This window comes from Sebastes umbrosus, chromosome 23, assembly GCF_015220745.1.
Source record: "Sebastes umbrosus isolate fSebUmb1 chromosome 23, fSebUmb1.pri, whole genome shotgun sequence".
Lineage (NCBI taxonomy): Eukaryota > Metazoa > Chordata > Actinopteri > Perciformes > Sebastidae > Sebastes > Sebastes umbrosus.
Window position 1 is genome coordinate 11,236,473 of NC_051291.1, and position 15,384 is coordinate 11,251,856.

Consider the following 15,384-nt stretch of genomic DNA (forward strand, 5'->3'; position numbering starts at 1 on the left):
CACATCAAAACGGGAATTGGAAAAGTATTAGTTGCAGCCATGTTATTACCCTGCGTCATATAAGCACTATAAAAAGAACAGTCATCACATCAGCCTGTCCTCAGTTTTTTAATGAGCGGTCAAGGAACAGAAGAGTGACATTGAATTATCATGTTGTTAAAAGATAAATTGGCTCATGACAAAAGATAAATCTCAACCACATGGTGAGTAACAAGACTTTCTAACCTTGGCGTGATCGATGCGGACGGACAGCTCTTTGGAAGCGAAGCCGCCAAAGATGAGGCTGTGTGGGGCGCCGATCCGTGCGCAGGCCAACATGGTGAACATGGCCTGCGGCACCATGGGCATGTAGATGACGACCAGATCTCCTTTCCGTACCCCATTCTTCACCAAGACTCCTGCTAACCTGGACACCTGGACCGAGACACAGAGCCGACAATGCAGAGAATTGAATATCAACATGCATTTTGGCACTGCACTAGGTAAATGTTCAGGACTACTATAACTAGCATAAACAAGTGATGGCTAAACAGACTTCTATGCATTTTTGTATGCATCAACTTGAATAAAATGTGTGAATTTAAGTCTATTAAATTGATTGCCTTCAATTGGACATAATCTGACAATTGAAATAACTCAATATCTTTTTGTAAATTTAATTAAATCACATTAAATGTCTTCTGGCTCTGGGCGCAACCACTAAAAAGCACATTTTTTAAATTATAGTACATGAAATTTGAGTCCTAAATTTAACTGACGCCTCTGCCCAAATGTCAATCAAGGTAATCGTTTCCCTTTCTTTTCATGATTGTATTTTGCTGTTCTCCATGCTAATGTTGGCTCAATCCAGCAGCCGCGGCAGAAAAACTAAACTCAGCTGAAGGCTTTAACAAAGTGACGACTCCAGCTCTTTATGCTGTTTTCTAATAATGCTATTTACCTGGTCCTGAAGTTCCCTGAAAGTGATGATCTGTTTAGTTCCAGTCACTGGGCTGTCATAAATGATGGCGGGCTGCTCTCCACGGCCGCTCTCTACATGACGATCCACGGCGTTGTAGCACATGTTCAACTTCCCTCCAACAAACCTGACAGAGACAAAACATAATAAACAAGATGTTCAAAAATAAAATATGAAGAACATATATACTATAAATATACAATTTAAATACATTTTAGGTGAACAGTAAATATATCATATGCCACCACCTCTATCAACATACCTCTAAACTGTTTTGTATTTTTGGCTGGTAGGGTTGATGAAACCACTTAAAGCTAAAACATGTGCAGTTACCTTTGCACAAATCAATCCACCTGATAAAGCGACAGTTTCAATTCATTCTGGGGGCTGAGCATATGGATAAAGAGCAGCAAGCAGGTTGAGCAGATGGTGTCTGAAATCTGCTGTTTTTTGGAAGCAAAAGAGACGCCTAGGCTGTGTCCCTTCATTTTAACACAACAGTACCAGATTCAGGCAGATCTGGCTATTTCTACCACACTAGATGGTATAACTGACAACTCCACCCGCCAAATAAACAAAGAAATAAAATTTCAATTTCATTCTCTGTGCAGGTGTGCGTGGGCTGTTCATGGATGTATTAAGGGGCTGTTGTGCATTTTTTAATGTTTGCCTTCCTAAAAAAAGCAGAACAATTTAGAATAACTTATCCATCTAACGGTTACAGGTGTTATGTTGAAATCAAGCATATGAAGGCACTGAGCAGAGGCGTGCATGTACAAAACATCTCCATAATCTAAAACCGGTAAAAATGTTGTAGAAACAAGAAGCTTTTTTATATTAAAAGAAAAACACAAACACTGTTCCCCCCGTGAAATGGTGCCCCATTCGGTTATGTAGGGGGAAACACACTCAACACAACGTCTGTGGCTGGTTAACATCTGATTGTAACCTACTTGGACATGAAATATTAGGACATCTAAATTATTTCTAAGTGATATTTGGTAAAAAAAAATATATATATATATATATATATAAAAAAATAAAAAGACACTGTAAAGTTATGGGTAGCTCCCATAGAAAAGTAGCCACAGTTTGTGCCTCACTTCTCTGCTGATTAGCTAGAGTCAATTTTTTCAATAATAAACACAAGACAAACCTTGAAAAACTACAAGTTGGTTCACTTACGACATTAAGACATTTCAAACATTGTTTTAAGACTCCTCTACCCAAATGGAAGAAAATAATTAACTCTCAAACCAGACATATGTCTATGAGCCAAACAAAGATGACAACCGGAAGTGACATACTTTAATATCCCAAGATGCATTTTGTTTTGTTTGATTATCAGGGTAACTTTTTTAACCATTAATTCATAATGTCAATTAACATGACAACATGGAAACAAATGAAAAATGCCACTTCCAGCTGTTCAACTTAAAATTAACAAAAATAATAATATTTATTATTATTATTATTATAACAATAATAATAAATAATAACAATAATAATAATAATAAATATTATTTTTAAAACAATGTTATTTTTAAAACATATTTATTAATAATAATAATAATATATTATAATTATTCAATTATTAAATATGTTTTTCTGCATCAGACGAAATATTGTTATTCTAGTCTGAGTATTATGAAACGTACAACCCAACATTTTAAATTTATATTTTGCAGGGTAACAGATTAGGCTATCTATATTTTTTTTTATCTAATTAATCAACAAAACTGGAAGTGAGAATAAGACTCGAAATAGACCTCTTTAATTCAAATTACTAAATTCTGGTGATTGCCAAACTGTGTATAGGTGAATTATGATATTATAATTAAAAAGTTAGCATGTCAAAGTCTTATTTTGTTTTCCTCAAGCTCACAAACCTTCAAGTTTCATGGGAAATTGGGATTTTTTAATGAGATAGGTTGCAAACCTTGTTGTTCCCTTTTCTTTTGATGCAAATAGCCTGGCATGTGCACTAAAACATGTTTGTTGCTGTGCACATTATTGCAAACATGTGAAACCTACCAGTTTGGAAACACTGGATCCTCGACGTGCAAACTTTTCCTCCACGGCTCAAACCAGTGGACATCCTGTCCCACCTCAGCCCAGTATGTCTCTGGGTTGTCCCTCGCTGAGGCGAAAGCTCGACCGTACAACGTGTCGGATGCAAAGTTTCTGCAGCTCTGCAGGGAGAAGAAACACTTCTTAATGTCTGCAGATGCATGATGCGATGCTGCTGCTGCTGCTGCTGCTGGTTGTTGTTGTTGTTGTTGTGCTGCTGCAACAGTCCACAGTTTCCTCCCTGGTGTCCTCTTAGAGGCGCAGAGATTCAGCCGCACTAACTGTCTCATTTGGAAGTGCATTGCTCTCTGTAGTTACTAAACTTCCACGCGTTTTCTCCTGTTTCCGGTGTTTTCCTCCTCAGGTGTGTAACCCCTCGTGTGATTCAACTTTGAGTGACGTCATCTGCTCTAGGGCCACGTGAAAGGGAGAGGAGCCTCCTGCAGAGATCTTTACAACCCCTTCAAGGAATGCGAACTATGAACTGGATGTAATTGTTGCTGCTGGAGGAGCTTTGGCCAGCAATCAAAGCTGTTATGCAACACACAGACTGCTGCAAACAGCTCTGTAAGCTGTGCAACAACATTTATATGCTGGGAAATAATTAGGGCTGTCAATCGATTAAGATATTTGTCCAAATTAATCACACATTTATCCTAAAAGGGAGATTTGTCAAGTATTTAATACTCTTATCAACATGGGAGTGGACAAATATGCTTGATTTTTGCAAATGTATGTATATATTTATTATTGGAAATCAATTAAAAACACAAAACAATGACATATTTATATATATATATATATTTATATATATACATGTATATATATGTATATATATACATGTATATATATATGTATACATGTATATTATATATTTATATATACATGTATATATATGTATAATATATACATGTATATATTATATATATATTATATATATATATATATAATATATATATGTATAATATATACATGTATATATTATATATATATTATATATATATATATATAATATATATATGTAATCTGACCAAATATATTTGTCTAATTATGAGTCAAAATATTTCATAACACTTAATATAAGACACAGTCACCAAACAAGTAGGCTAATATGAGATACAGGGACTTGTTTTTAGACAATGCATCTTGAATATCTTGTTAAGTGAAATAATTAGGGCTCTCAATCGATTAAGATATTTGTCCATGATTAATCACAAATACGCAATTCCGTTGCCATGCGTTGGCCTTGAAATGCGCTAAAACGGAGCGTTTCTGACAGAGGGTGAATACAGGTATATTCAGACAGACAGTATGAGAAAAATAATGTGTTGTTTGAACATTAAAGCATGTAAACATGTTCTAGTAGAAACCCAAAATACAACTATGAACCTGAAAATGAGCATGATATGTCCTCTTTAATACTCTTATCAACATGGGAGTGGACAAATATGCTTGATTTTTGCAAATGTATGTATATATTTATTATTGGAAATCAATTAACAACACAAAACAATGACAAATATTGTCCAGAAAACCTCACATGTACTGCATTTAGCATAAACAAATATGCTCATATCATAACATGGCAAACTGCAGCCCAACAGGCAACAACAGCTGTCAGTGTGTCAGTGTGCTGACTTAACTATGACTTGCCCCAAAACTGCATGTGATTATCATAAAGTGGGCATGTGTGTAAAGGGGTGACTCGTGGGTACATTCACATATCTTGAAGTGAGAGGTAAATGCCAAAATTAAGTTTGGAGGACACATCCTGGGGATTTCAGAGTGGTACTGGGTGTAGATTTAATGTATTGGCTTCATATCGCAATATATTTTCTAGAAGTATGAAATGCAAAAAAAAATTCCCACATTGGGCTAATTCACCCTATAGCGATTTAGCCTGTGGCATGGCTTTTATCATGCAAAACAAGAAGAAATAATTGATATTTACTTCCTTGAAGCTCATTTCCATCGCAAATCTTTGTTTGCTAAAGCTGCAGCATTAAACTCTCATGCTCCTCAGGGTGGCATCAATAACCCTTCTCCTGTTGAGAATGCAAATGCCTCTGCTTAAACCGATCAGGGGAATGCATGTAGGGGCTTGTTTGAGGATATTTATGATCATAATTGGGTTTGTTGTACATAGTCAAATCATAACAACTCTCTCGTTAAGCTGAGTCGCTTGTTCTGGTCTCATCACAACAGCAGCTTGTGCAATCTTGTCACGCCACACGGGCAGCAGCAGCAGTAGTGTCCTCTCTCTCAGACTGCATATATATCTCTTTCGTCACTGGCATCATCCAAGCTGCTGGTAAATACCCATAATCCAGCTGACCCCTGGATGTGACCCCCTGCACAATGGTGCCCCTGGTTGAGTAACTCATCCATCTGATATTACAGGTCATCTGTTTCTATTTATACATGCAGTGTTTTCCATTAAGACATGTCTGGAAGCATGCACTTTCCAGGAAGCCCCTTTCTATTACCTTGCAGCTACTGTGTTCACTACGCTTTAAATGAAACAGTGGTTTGCAGTGAAAATAAACAGGGAATTCTTTGTCCCAAGTGACAGACAAAAGATATCATTTATAAACACATCACTTGTTATATATACCCTTTTTTGCCAACATGAAATTGTGTTCCATATTCTGAATTATTGATGAATGTTTTCACATCATCCATCCATCCATTACATCCTAGTCTTATCCTGTGGCTTAGAGGACATATAATGCTTATTTCCAAGTGCATACTTGTATTTTGGGTTTCTACTAGAACATGTTTACCTGCTTTAATGTTCAAAAAACGCTTTACTTTTATTATACTGGCTGTATAATATACTTTTCACCCTCTGTCTCAAACGCTGTTTGAGCTCCTGGCCCCGCCCTCCCGGAAAAGTCCAGTCTGCTCTGATTGGTCAGCTGGCCCACACTGTCGTGATTGGTCAACCGAACCAAACTCTTCGGACTCCGCTCAAGCTCCGCTCTAACTAGCTTTGTTTGAGGGCATGCCAAACTAGCAAATACGCAACTGCAAATGTGTGTGGTAATGTGAGCTGCCAAATGCAAAACTGTGGTAACGCCGTTCGTCTCGTAACACTACTTTAGGAGTAACGGAAGTTGCGTTGCGGTGCCACGGTTTTGCACTCTGTGGCTCACGTTACCGCAGTTTCACAAGCGTGTCAGACAACAACGGTGGCCTTCAGGTAACGTAAATTTGTGAAAGGCTTTCTCTAGAGCCAATGTTTGGTTTGTCCGTTCTGGGCTAAACTGTAGAAACATGGCGGAGCAACATGGCGGACTCTTGCCACTCCCTATGTAGATATGAATGCCTCATTCTAAGCTAACGAAAACACAACGATTCTTAGTTTCAGGTGATTATACACGAATGAAAACATATGAATATTATATTCCATTTCCAGTAATATATCCCCCGAAATGTTACACACTGTTCCTTTAAAATCTCATCACATTTCAACAGAGCATGTAAGTTACAATCTATATTCATGTATAACCACAATCAAACATCGACAGAGAAAGGACGCCTCTCCGTCTCCTCCCATGCTGTAATTTGTCCGGCCAAAAGGTCTCGCTAAATCACTGCTCCCCCAGGCGCTGCTATAACTCTTTTTATAATGGTGCAGATGCTATTGGCAGAATACATATCATTGTTATACTCTCTGGCACCGGACGTGCACGGAGAGAGAGCTGCTTGCAAAAAGGCCAATCAGACCAAAAAAACAGAGTCCGAGATGGCTCACTGTGGCCGCTCCATCATGCCCTCTTCTTCTCTGATTTGATGTAATGAGTGTGAATCTTTCCAAGCAGAAATCAGTCGGCTGCCCTTCAGAAACAGTTAGAGGCAAATTACCAGAGTTTAATCTACAAATGATTAATCTCCGAGCAGTGTGTTTTACCCGCAGAGTGTCTGAATATGGATTTATAATAGAATTAGTTTGAAGATAATGATTGCCGTTTTGCATTTTGAATGGGTTTCAGACGCGGCAGTTGGCGGAGAGGCCTGTGAATGATTTCAGTCAACATCACTCATAGTTTAAAATAGCTGATACATCATTACAGATGATTACAGCTGAGGGAATTTGCCTAAAATTGAAATACGAGGGACGCTTTATCATTTCATGAAGCACACTGGTTGATGTAAGTCCGGATAAAAGCCATTATTGTTGTTTATTATTCCTCTTATTTAATACCAGTCGAAGCAGGAGATGAAGATAAGACATACAAGACTGATTTTATAAGCTTTTACACATTTGAGATGTGTAAGAGGGGCTCAATATAAATAGATGTCTTCATATTTTTTTTACTATGAGCAAGTTAAATGCCAAATAAAGAGCATCAATGAATTTCCTCATTTCATGCTGTGTAATTATGTGACAAGAGGGACAATACACTCCAAGCTTTCTTCTGAAATTAAATGGGATTAAATCACTCAGGAGCTGTTTGATGCAACAAATTGAACCAGTGTGCAATGTCATTAATTTTTATGTCATTTATTATTTCCATTTGACAAAGTGAATGGGTGCTGTCTCCCTGAAGGGGGCGTCAGCAGCCTAATGGTTAGAGGAAAGCTGTGTTAGAGGTTAAAAATCCAAAGGCAAAAAGCATGATATGTGGAAATCAGTGTCTCTGTTTTGTAAACCTCAACATTTAACCCCAATTGGTTGCTCCGGTTACATACAATAAAACAATAAAAGCTACACCAGATAGACTTAAAATAGAGAATATCATCATGGAGCTACTTCCCTCAGTTGTTCCTAGAAAGAAAATTATATATTTGTTGTCAACTTGCCTTGTTAGAAAATGAATAGACTTTTTAAGATGTCTATCGGTATACCTCCCTCGTGTTTACATGACGATCTACTTTCATTATCTGTCAGCAGCTGTGTGATGGAGCTTGGTAATAATAAACAGCAGAGCAGCTGTGGGGAAGCATTCTGTCACATCATGCAGGAAAACCTTAACACAAACTATTACATAAACACATTATTGTTTTGAGATTTTATCCGGTTGCCAGAACATTTTCATCTATTTTTTCCCCAGTGCGATATGCCATATAGATCACAGTCAATACTGCGCTGGGATTAGAGTCAGTGGTTGTCGAAATTCATTACCCAATGTTCCCTTTTGATAAGTACAAGATAAAGCCAAGAAATAATCTGGCATCTTTGTATGGATTGAACAAATAAGATGTAACATGTTAATTAGTGAATTTTAGAGTTGCTGGTAGATGGATTCTAGGCTAGCAGTTTCCCTCTGTTTTCAGTATTTATGCTAAGCTAAGGTAACTGGCTGCTCGTTGTATCTTTATATACATAGACTGTGTATAAGAAGTGCATGTAGTCAGCATGACGTCACCCATTGGTTTGTGGACTGACGTTTTGAAGCTTCGAGTTCGGCATTTTGGCCGTCTCCATCTTGGCTTTTTGCAACCAGAAGTGGCGGAGAGGGCGGAGCTAAGTACAACCGAACGCTGAATAAGATATTATTAGGTGATGAAAATGTTACAATGAACTTTCATAAACTGAAAACACACTGTGAAAGGGTTAAAGTTGTAAGACGAAAACACGGACAACTCCCAGACCGGATAACGCCGTGGTAGCGATTTGTCAATTACAAGGTAGTCATGCCCTAAAGCATACCCTGCTTTATGGTCTATTTGACTCTAAATGGGACCATAATTTACTAAATGAACATCATGCTGTATTGAAGAAGACTTGAAACTAGTGATTGAGACCATAAACTCATGTTTACAATGTTTACTGAGGTCATAAATCAAGTGAGATGTAGGCTCATTTTCTCATAGACTTCTATACAATCAGACTCCTTTTTGCAACCAGAGGAGTCGCCCCCTGCTGGCTATTAGAAAGAATGCAAGTTTAAGGCACTTCAGCATTGGCTTCACTTTTCAGACCTGGAGGTTGCCCACTGTTTTTATACCGTACGGACATGAGAGAGGGATCAATCTTTTCATCTAACTCTCGGCAAGGAAGCGAAAAAGCATATTTCCCAAAATATTGAGCTATTCCTTTAATGACCATACTTCAGTCCAGTCTTCTGTATTTGCCTCGTCAACATGGTCTCTTGCATCTCCTTCTGTGGGAGTGGAGATCTTTCAGAAATCAATTCACTTGCAGTTGAAGGGCTTTAAGAGCACTGCAGCGTAATCCCACCTCTTAAAAAAAAAAGCAGAACTGTATTCCAGCCCATATGGGTGGGAGCCTGTAATCTCTCCGTGCCCTCTTTCCGTGCGCTCTCTAAGCCCTCACCCTCTCCAACCGCCCGTCCAGCCCACCACTTACAACCATTACATCTGCATGCAGCTGGGTGGGCCCGTGGGTGGCTGGAATTCACCAGCACATATGGACTGCGTGATTAGGTTTTAGTAACAGTTTCAATCAGAAACAGAGCAGATCACGATGACAGAATATTCCCTGAAATGCTTAAAGATAATGAAAATGGAATCAGTAGAAACACATCGATATGACATTTTTCAAATGTCAGTCTTGGATTGCCAATTTGAAGTAAAGTGAGGTTGGGAGTTGGGTAATTACTTCCCAAGTGGGTATAGGCTAAAGTGATTTTTTTTTCATGCAAGCAAGATAAATGAGATTCAAATGATTTCAGTGTCTGTGGGTTTTACTCTGAACAGCTGTGCACATGGAAGCTTACATATTGCTCCTTGCCTCAGGTGTGTGTTCATGTTTACAGCTTGCATTTGTCATGAAGTCATGGTTTGTGACTCCCCACGCTGCCTTAACGTTCCCCCCCTAACCAGGGATTTGCTACTTGTTTTTGTTGAGCTCCGCTTCTGTCGTGCGCAATGACTGGCCAGGTATGAGATATGCCACAGCAGCAGGCACCATTAAGCAGCAGATCTACAGTAGATGAGTAGAGTCAGTGGTTCGGCTCCGTTCTGTGGTAGCACATAAACATGAGGATTAATCCTTAAGCCCTTCAACAAAGGTTCACTACCATCATTCGGTCCTTATCGGGCTGCACGCAGTGCATGTGCTGTAGCCAAGAGAGGAGATAACAGGCGGCATGGCTCAGCGGCTCCCAGTGAACCTTAATGGTAAGCGTGGTTGCAAATAATCAACTGATCTTTGAAGTGCAATGGATGGGTGGATGATACATGGATAAGCATTTACGCATGCAGGCACAGAGACACACATGCATCATTTACTGGTTGACTTCTGTGAATGGTGAAGCCACATGTTGTAGGAATAGTTGTAACAAGGACTGACTTTTTTATTTAGTCAGGGTTAGTTTATTGTTCATCATAAAGTAAGAGAAAACAGTAGTCCTGAATGCTGCTCTGATTTATGAGATACACTACTGTATATGACCAAAACTATGTTGCCCCACCCATATCCACATACTTTGGTGTACTTGTTGAATGCGAGCAACTTCAAGCAGCGAGATCTTATGGAAAGCCTGAAACCAGAAGAATGGATGCTGTAATCTGTCCAGAAACCCTCACAGGTACTGCATTTAGCATAAAGAAATATGCTCAAATCATAACATGACAAACTGCAGCCCAACAGGCAACAACAGCTGCCAGTGTGTCAGTGTGCTGACTTGACTATGACTTGCCCCAAACTGCATGTGATTATCATAAAGTGGGCATGCCTGTAAAGGGGAGACTCGTGGGTACCCATAGAACCCGTTTTCATTCACATATCTTGAGGTCAGAGGTCAAGGGACCCCTTTGAAAATGGCCATGCCAGTTTTTCCTCGCCAAAATTTTGCGTAAGTTTGGAGCGTTATTTAGCAAGATCACTTCTTATCTTGAAAGGCTTGAATATTACATTTTATTTCAATGAGTCTTACCAAGCGAATTTTCACTTGTTCCATTGGCTTCATTGTATTATATGTTTTGTTGTTTTGTTTTTTTACTTCTTGTTGAAGTGGCTTTTTATCCAGTGCATCAAACACCTGTGCGATGCTCGGAAGTCCACATTCCTTTTTTATGAGAGTCCACATATTTTTTTGCCATAGCGTGCTTATTATAAATCTGTCTCCTGAGCATCTGTGTCTTGTTTATAGTAGATGACATCCACTCAAATACTGCAACATTGTCACTTTTAATGAGCAGTTAAATCTAGTGATGAGTGCGTTTGTTTTTTTTAAACGTGTGAAACAAAATATTTAAATAGTTTCAAATATGATTATTTTACTTTCCATTGCACGTCCAAAAATCCATGATTAAAGTGCCATCTATTTTTTTTTATAGTGGTGGACTGTCCTACCTTATGGTGTCAAGATGGACATTTATTTATTGTTTTCTAGTGCAAACAACGCCAGGTTATGAGATATTATTATAAGGATGGAGGTAGATTAATCCCCTCCCAACCACTCCCAGCATCCCCTCATCTCTCTCTCTCTCTCTGTCTCTCTCTCTCTCTCTGTGATGCTGCAGCCTCCTGTAGTCTCTCCAGTCTCCAGTAAACAGCAGTCATGGCGACAGTGGTCCAACCGCTCTCTCTGGATCGAGGTAAGGCGCTCGGAGCTTTTGCTATTTTCTGCTTGTCATCTCAGGCTTTTTTTATTTCCACACATTTTGTAAAACTTCCTGCAAGGAGTAGTAGTGGCAGGTACATCCAGGTGTTTTGTGATTTCCTACAGATTGTTTGTACGGGTCGTTGTTTCAATGCAATATGATCTCCTGCGCTATTATAAATAAAAACCGTGCAGAAGCCTATCCGTTCCGTTCCATTCCATTCCATTCCATTCCATTCCGTTCCATTCCATTCCGTGCGTGCATTTTTGCAAAAAGGAGCGCTCGTTTCTTCTGTTAAATGACATTAATCCACCATCATCTATTTGGACAAATGGACACGCTTTACACCGCTCCGTTTATTCCCATCTTTATTATGTAACCTCCTCGCTACTATTATCCCGTTACAGCTCGCTTCTTTCTGCTCTCCATCTGTATAAACAGAAAACCTCAGCTATACTGAAATCCACTTTGTGATACAACTTTTGTATTTGAATAGGACAGGCAGTTGTTGTCTTTTTTTTGCACTTGTTGGAAACACAGACAGTATGCAAGCATATTGCATTTAAAGCCTATAATGATAAATTGAGATGGTGTTACTCAGCCTGTTTTTGATGATGCACCACAGGTAGTGTTTACTAAAGAGCTCAGATAATTGCAGACCATGTGACTTAAACACATATTTGTGCATCCCCCTGACCTCATTCCCATGGTAGTGATGCCTCCAGGATGAAATTTTGCATAATTTTGCATTTGTGTCCTCTTTATAGAAAAGAGCTGCTAACCTACAATGCATTTTAGGTTAGATGCTCAAGCTCAAGACCTTAGTAATATCATAGATATACCACAGGGGATATTTTATACAGACTGATAAGTATGTTTTTCTTTAGTGTATGATCGCCTGAAAAGAAGATTTGTTGTGTTTTCTTTGCCTTAGAATAAGCTGTTTATATCTAGGAGCGGGCCCTCTTCACAGAGCCGGCCCGCCATGCTTCTACAGTAGCCCAGAACGGTCAAACCAGACACAGGCTCTAGATAGGGCCATTCGTTGGCCACTGTAGTTCTCCTACACGTGGGAGAAGTTTAAGTTGGTTGCAATCTGCAACCTCACCACTAAAGATGCCACCAAATCCTACACACTGCACCTTTAAAGCTAGGGTAGGCAATTTATTTTAGAACCATTTTTTGTTATATTTTTTGAAATGTCGTCACATTCCGACAGCAATCACTAAATACAATGCTCTGACAAAAAAATAAAGAAAACAATATCAAAAGTTATTCCTCATTTTTGGTGCGTTTTCCTACGAATGTCCAGCAACATGTGACGCTAGTGTCAATTTCCGCTCCAGTCTTTTCAAAATAAACGTCCGTCTTCACAGGAAACAAGTTGGTTAGGTTTACACAACAAAATTACTTAGTTAAGTTTAGGAAAAAACAACAACTTAGTTAGGTTTAGACAATAAACCTACTTTGTTAGGTTTAGTAAAAGATCGTGGTTTGGGTTAAAATAACTCCGGAAGTGGCGTAACTTACGGAAGTTACGTGACACATAAATCAACGTTGACTTCTGGTTTCACACAGGGTATGAATACTGGTCTACTGGGCAAAAGTAGACCTCCTCCCTACGCAGTGTTTGTCGCTCTTTATACGTTCTGGTTCAGCTACGAATGGTGTCTGAGAACAGCCCGGCTTTCATGTGTTTTGGGGAGGCCTGAAGGGCTGGGACTTTTCTCGGTTGGATACCCTCAAAATCTGTCTTACTCTTATACTGGTTTCTCCAAAATTGCCTACCCCTGCTTTAAATCCCTATACTTTCTTGTTAAAAGTGCCTATTTTTAGATCACAAGTGAAAAATTCCCAGTCTTACATTCAGACCAAACGCATATCCCCCTGTTGAAATGTAATATTGCGCAAGCCTTGCATGGGAAATGGATGCTGTCAAATATAGAGAAAGGAGAGCTATTTCCTCCGTGCCAAGTAAAGCTAGCATCAGCTCCCCAGTCACTTCCAAGCCACAGGAGGGGACTATAAATACACTTTATTATCTGGTGGGAGCATAAATGATTACGCAAGAATCCGACTAGTGTCACTTGTTATGTGGAATCCGAGTAATTACCCACAATTGATCATTTTCTGCTATTAGAATTCGATTTTTATTGTCTTCCCTGTACTCAATTGCAATTTGTTCTTCACTAAAGTTTAATGTTTGTGAGCAGTGAAGCTTTACTGATGCACAAACTGCTGGGTGCAGGAGTGCTATGGCATGCAGAGTTAATGAAATCAGTCTAAGATTGCACCATCAGGCAAACAGATAAACAATACAACCCACGCCTCTCCAACTCACCCTATGGAATTATAGAAAGGGGCTTAGCTGTACTGATAAACAGGCTTTTAGAGGAACCATCTTCCGTCTTGGTAAAATGTCAGCCTTATCTGATCTTAGTCATTTGCCGGGGCAGTGATTCAGACATGACCTCAGCCTCTATGCAGGGGGGGCTGATCCATATTCGCATTCTGTGGCATGAGTTCAAGCAGTCAGCGGCTGGCAGCTGTAATGGCAGGAGCAGTAATAATGATAGTTTCACACAGGAGCCGTCATAGAGAGAGAGACATTACAGGCTCCCCTGTTTTCGTTTTTTTCTTTACAGCTGCTGCCACTTTGGAGAAAACACTATAATTGCTAATGAAAAGGTAGTCTCGGCTCGTGTGGGGAGTCGGCTTTAGAGTTGCTGAGTTTGTCAAACACACGCCGGGAGGAAACGGATAGAGATGTTCATTTCCAGACGCTCCCACTTGGCTTGTTGGGTCACAGCAGGATGAAAGGATCTTACGTCACTGGCCTTCCTGTTATTGTCGGAGGAAATGACTCTGATAAGGAAGCACCAGAACCCGATCAGGAACAATGGATTTTGAACCTTCCTGAATATTTCATATAAACCAGACTGCATTCTCTGTGGAGCTGACATTCAACTACAAATAGGCAAATCCCAGAGATGACAGTCTGTTTGATATGAAATAGTGAGAGCAGAGGTTATCATGATTCGTGGCTGTATCTCAGTTGCTTTTGAACCCTTCGCCAGAAGAGAGATCGTCTGTGTGCAATAATTGCAAGTTGTAGGAACAAACTAAAAGTCTTAAACAAGCGGCACAGCTAAATGCTAACACCAGCATGCAACATGCTCTCAATGAAAACGCTAACATGATGCTCAGCAGGTATAATGTTCAGCATGTTCAATATCTTATTTTAGAGTGTAAAGCATGCCAGCATTTACTAATTAGCACTAAAAATCCCAATTGGAATCCCGTGTCAAACAGTGTTAAGTTTCACTTTCACTTTTGAAACATAGTTATTTTAATCCAAAACATGATTTTTTTCCCCCTAAACTTATCTAACTAGTTTTATTGCCTAACCCTAACTAAGTGTTTTTGTCGCCTACACCTAAATAAGCCTTTTTATTTGTGTTCAAAACAACATTTCATTTAGTTTTACAACGTGTTAGAAGGTGTTTTAAGTTTTCACTTTTACAACATAGTAGGCCTCTAATGACCTTTATCTATGATCCTTATAGCGGCCAATAACACTTATTTAATGGTGATTAATTTAATTAAACTAGTGGACCGATCAACTGACCAATCAATGGGCATCCCTAGAACCACACTGCCAGCATGACTAAAAACATAAATTTCATAGAAATTAGCCACCCTAAAAGATACAGCTGATGTATATTAAGACTCATAACCTGCATATCTACATCCCGTAATTGAAGAACTAGTGTGACAGAGTATGATTAAAAGAAAACTGCAGTCTCAAACACTTAATGGAAGTATTATCAGCCTTATCT

The 15,384-nt window shown here is 39.1% G+C and overlaps 2 protein-coding genes and 1 long non-coding RNA gene across 5 annotated transcripts in view; 1 reads left to right on the forward strand and 2 right to left on the reverse strand.

The window, feature by feature from the left end:
* Positions 1 to 3,545, reverse strand: part of acss3 (acyl-CoA synthetase short chain family member 3) — a 45,111-nt gene extending 41,566 nt beyond the window's left edge. The window contains exons 1-3 of one of the 2 annotated variants that reach the window (XM_037759994.1): positions 2,993 to 3,413; positions 941 to 1,085; positions 226 to 414 (exon numbers count right to left, since the gene is read on the reverse strand). In XM_037759994.1, coding sequence (XP_037615922.1) covers positions 226 to 414; positions 941 to 1,085; positions 2,993 to 3,330 — 672 coding nt within the window. In that variant the 5' untranslated portion in view covers positions 3,331 to 3,413. Of the gene's footprint in view, positions 1 to 225; positions 415 to 940; positions 1,086 to 2,992 lie in introns of both variants that reach the window. The other variant, XM_037759995.1, reaches the window with a different exon arrangement.
* Positions 3,546 to 9,060: 5,515 nt separating this feature from the next.
* On the reverse strand, positions 9,061 to 11,434 carry LOC119482483. Its single transcript, XR_005205437.1, has 2 exons — positions 11,295 to 11,434; positions 9,061 to 9,958 (listed from the first exon to the last, which is right to left on the reverse strand). It is a non-coding gene; the product is annotated as an uncharacterized LOC119482483 (long non-coding RNA).
* lin7a (lin-7 homolog A (C. elegans)) overlaps positions 10,721 to 15,384 on the forward strand; it is a 40,418-nt gene continuing 35,754 nt past the window's right edge. Inside the window, exon 1 of one of the 2 annotated variants that reach the window (XM_037760007.1) lies at positions 10,721 to 11,539. In XM_037760007.1, the coding sequence (XP_037615935.1) occupies positions 11,503 to 11,539 (37 nt within the window). In that variant the 5' untranslated portion in view covers positions 10,721 to 11,502. The remainder of the gene's footprint in view (positions 11,540 to 15,384) is intronic. The other variant, XM_037760008.1, reaches the window with a different exon arrangement.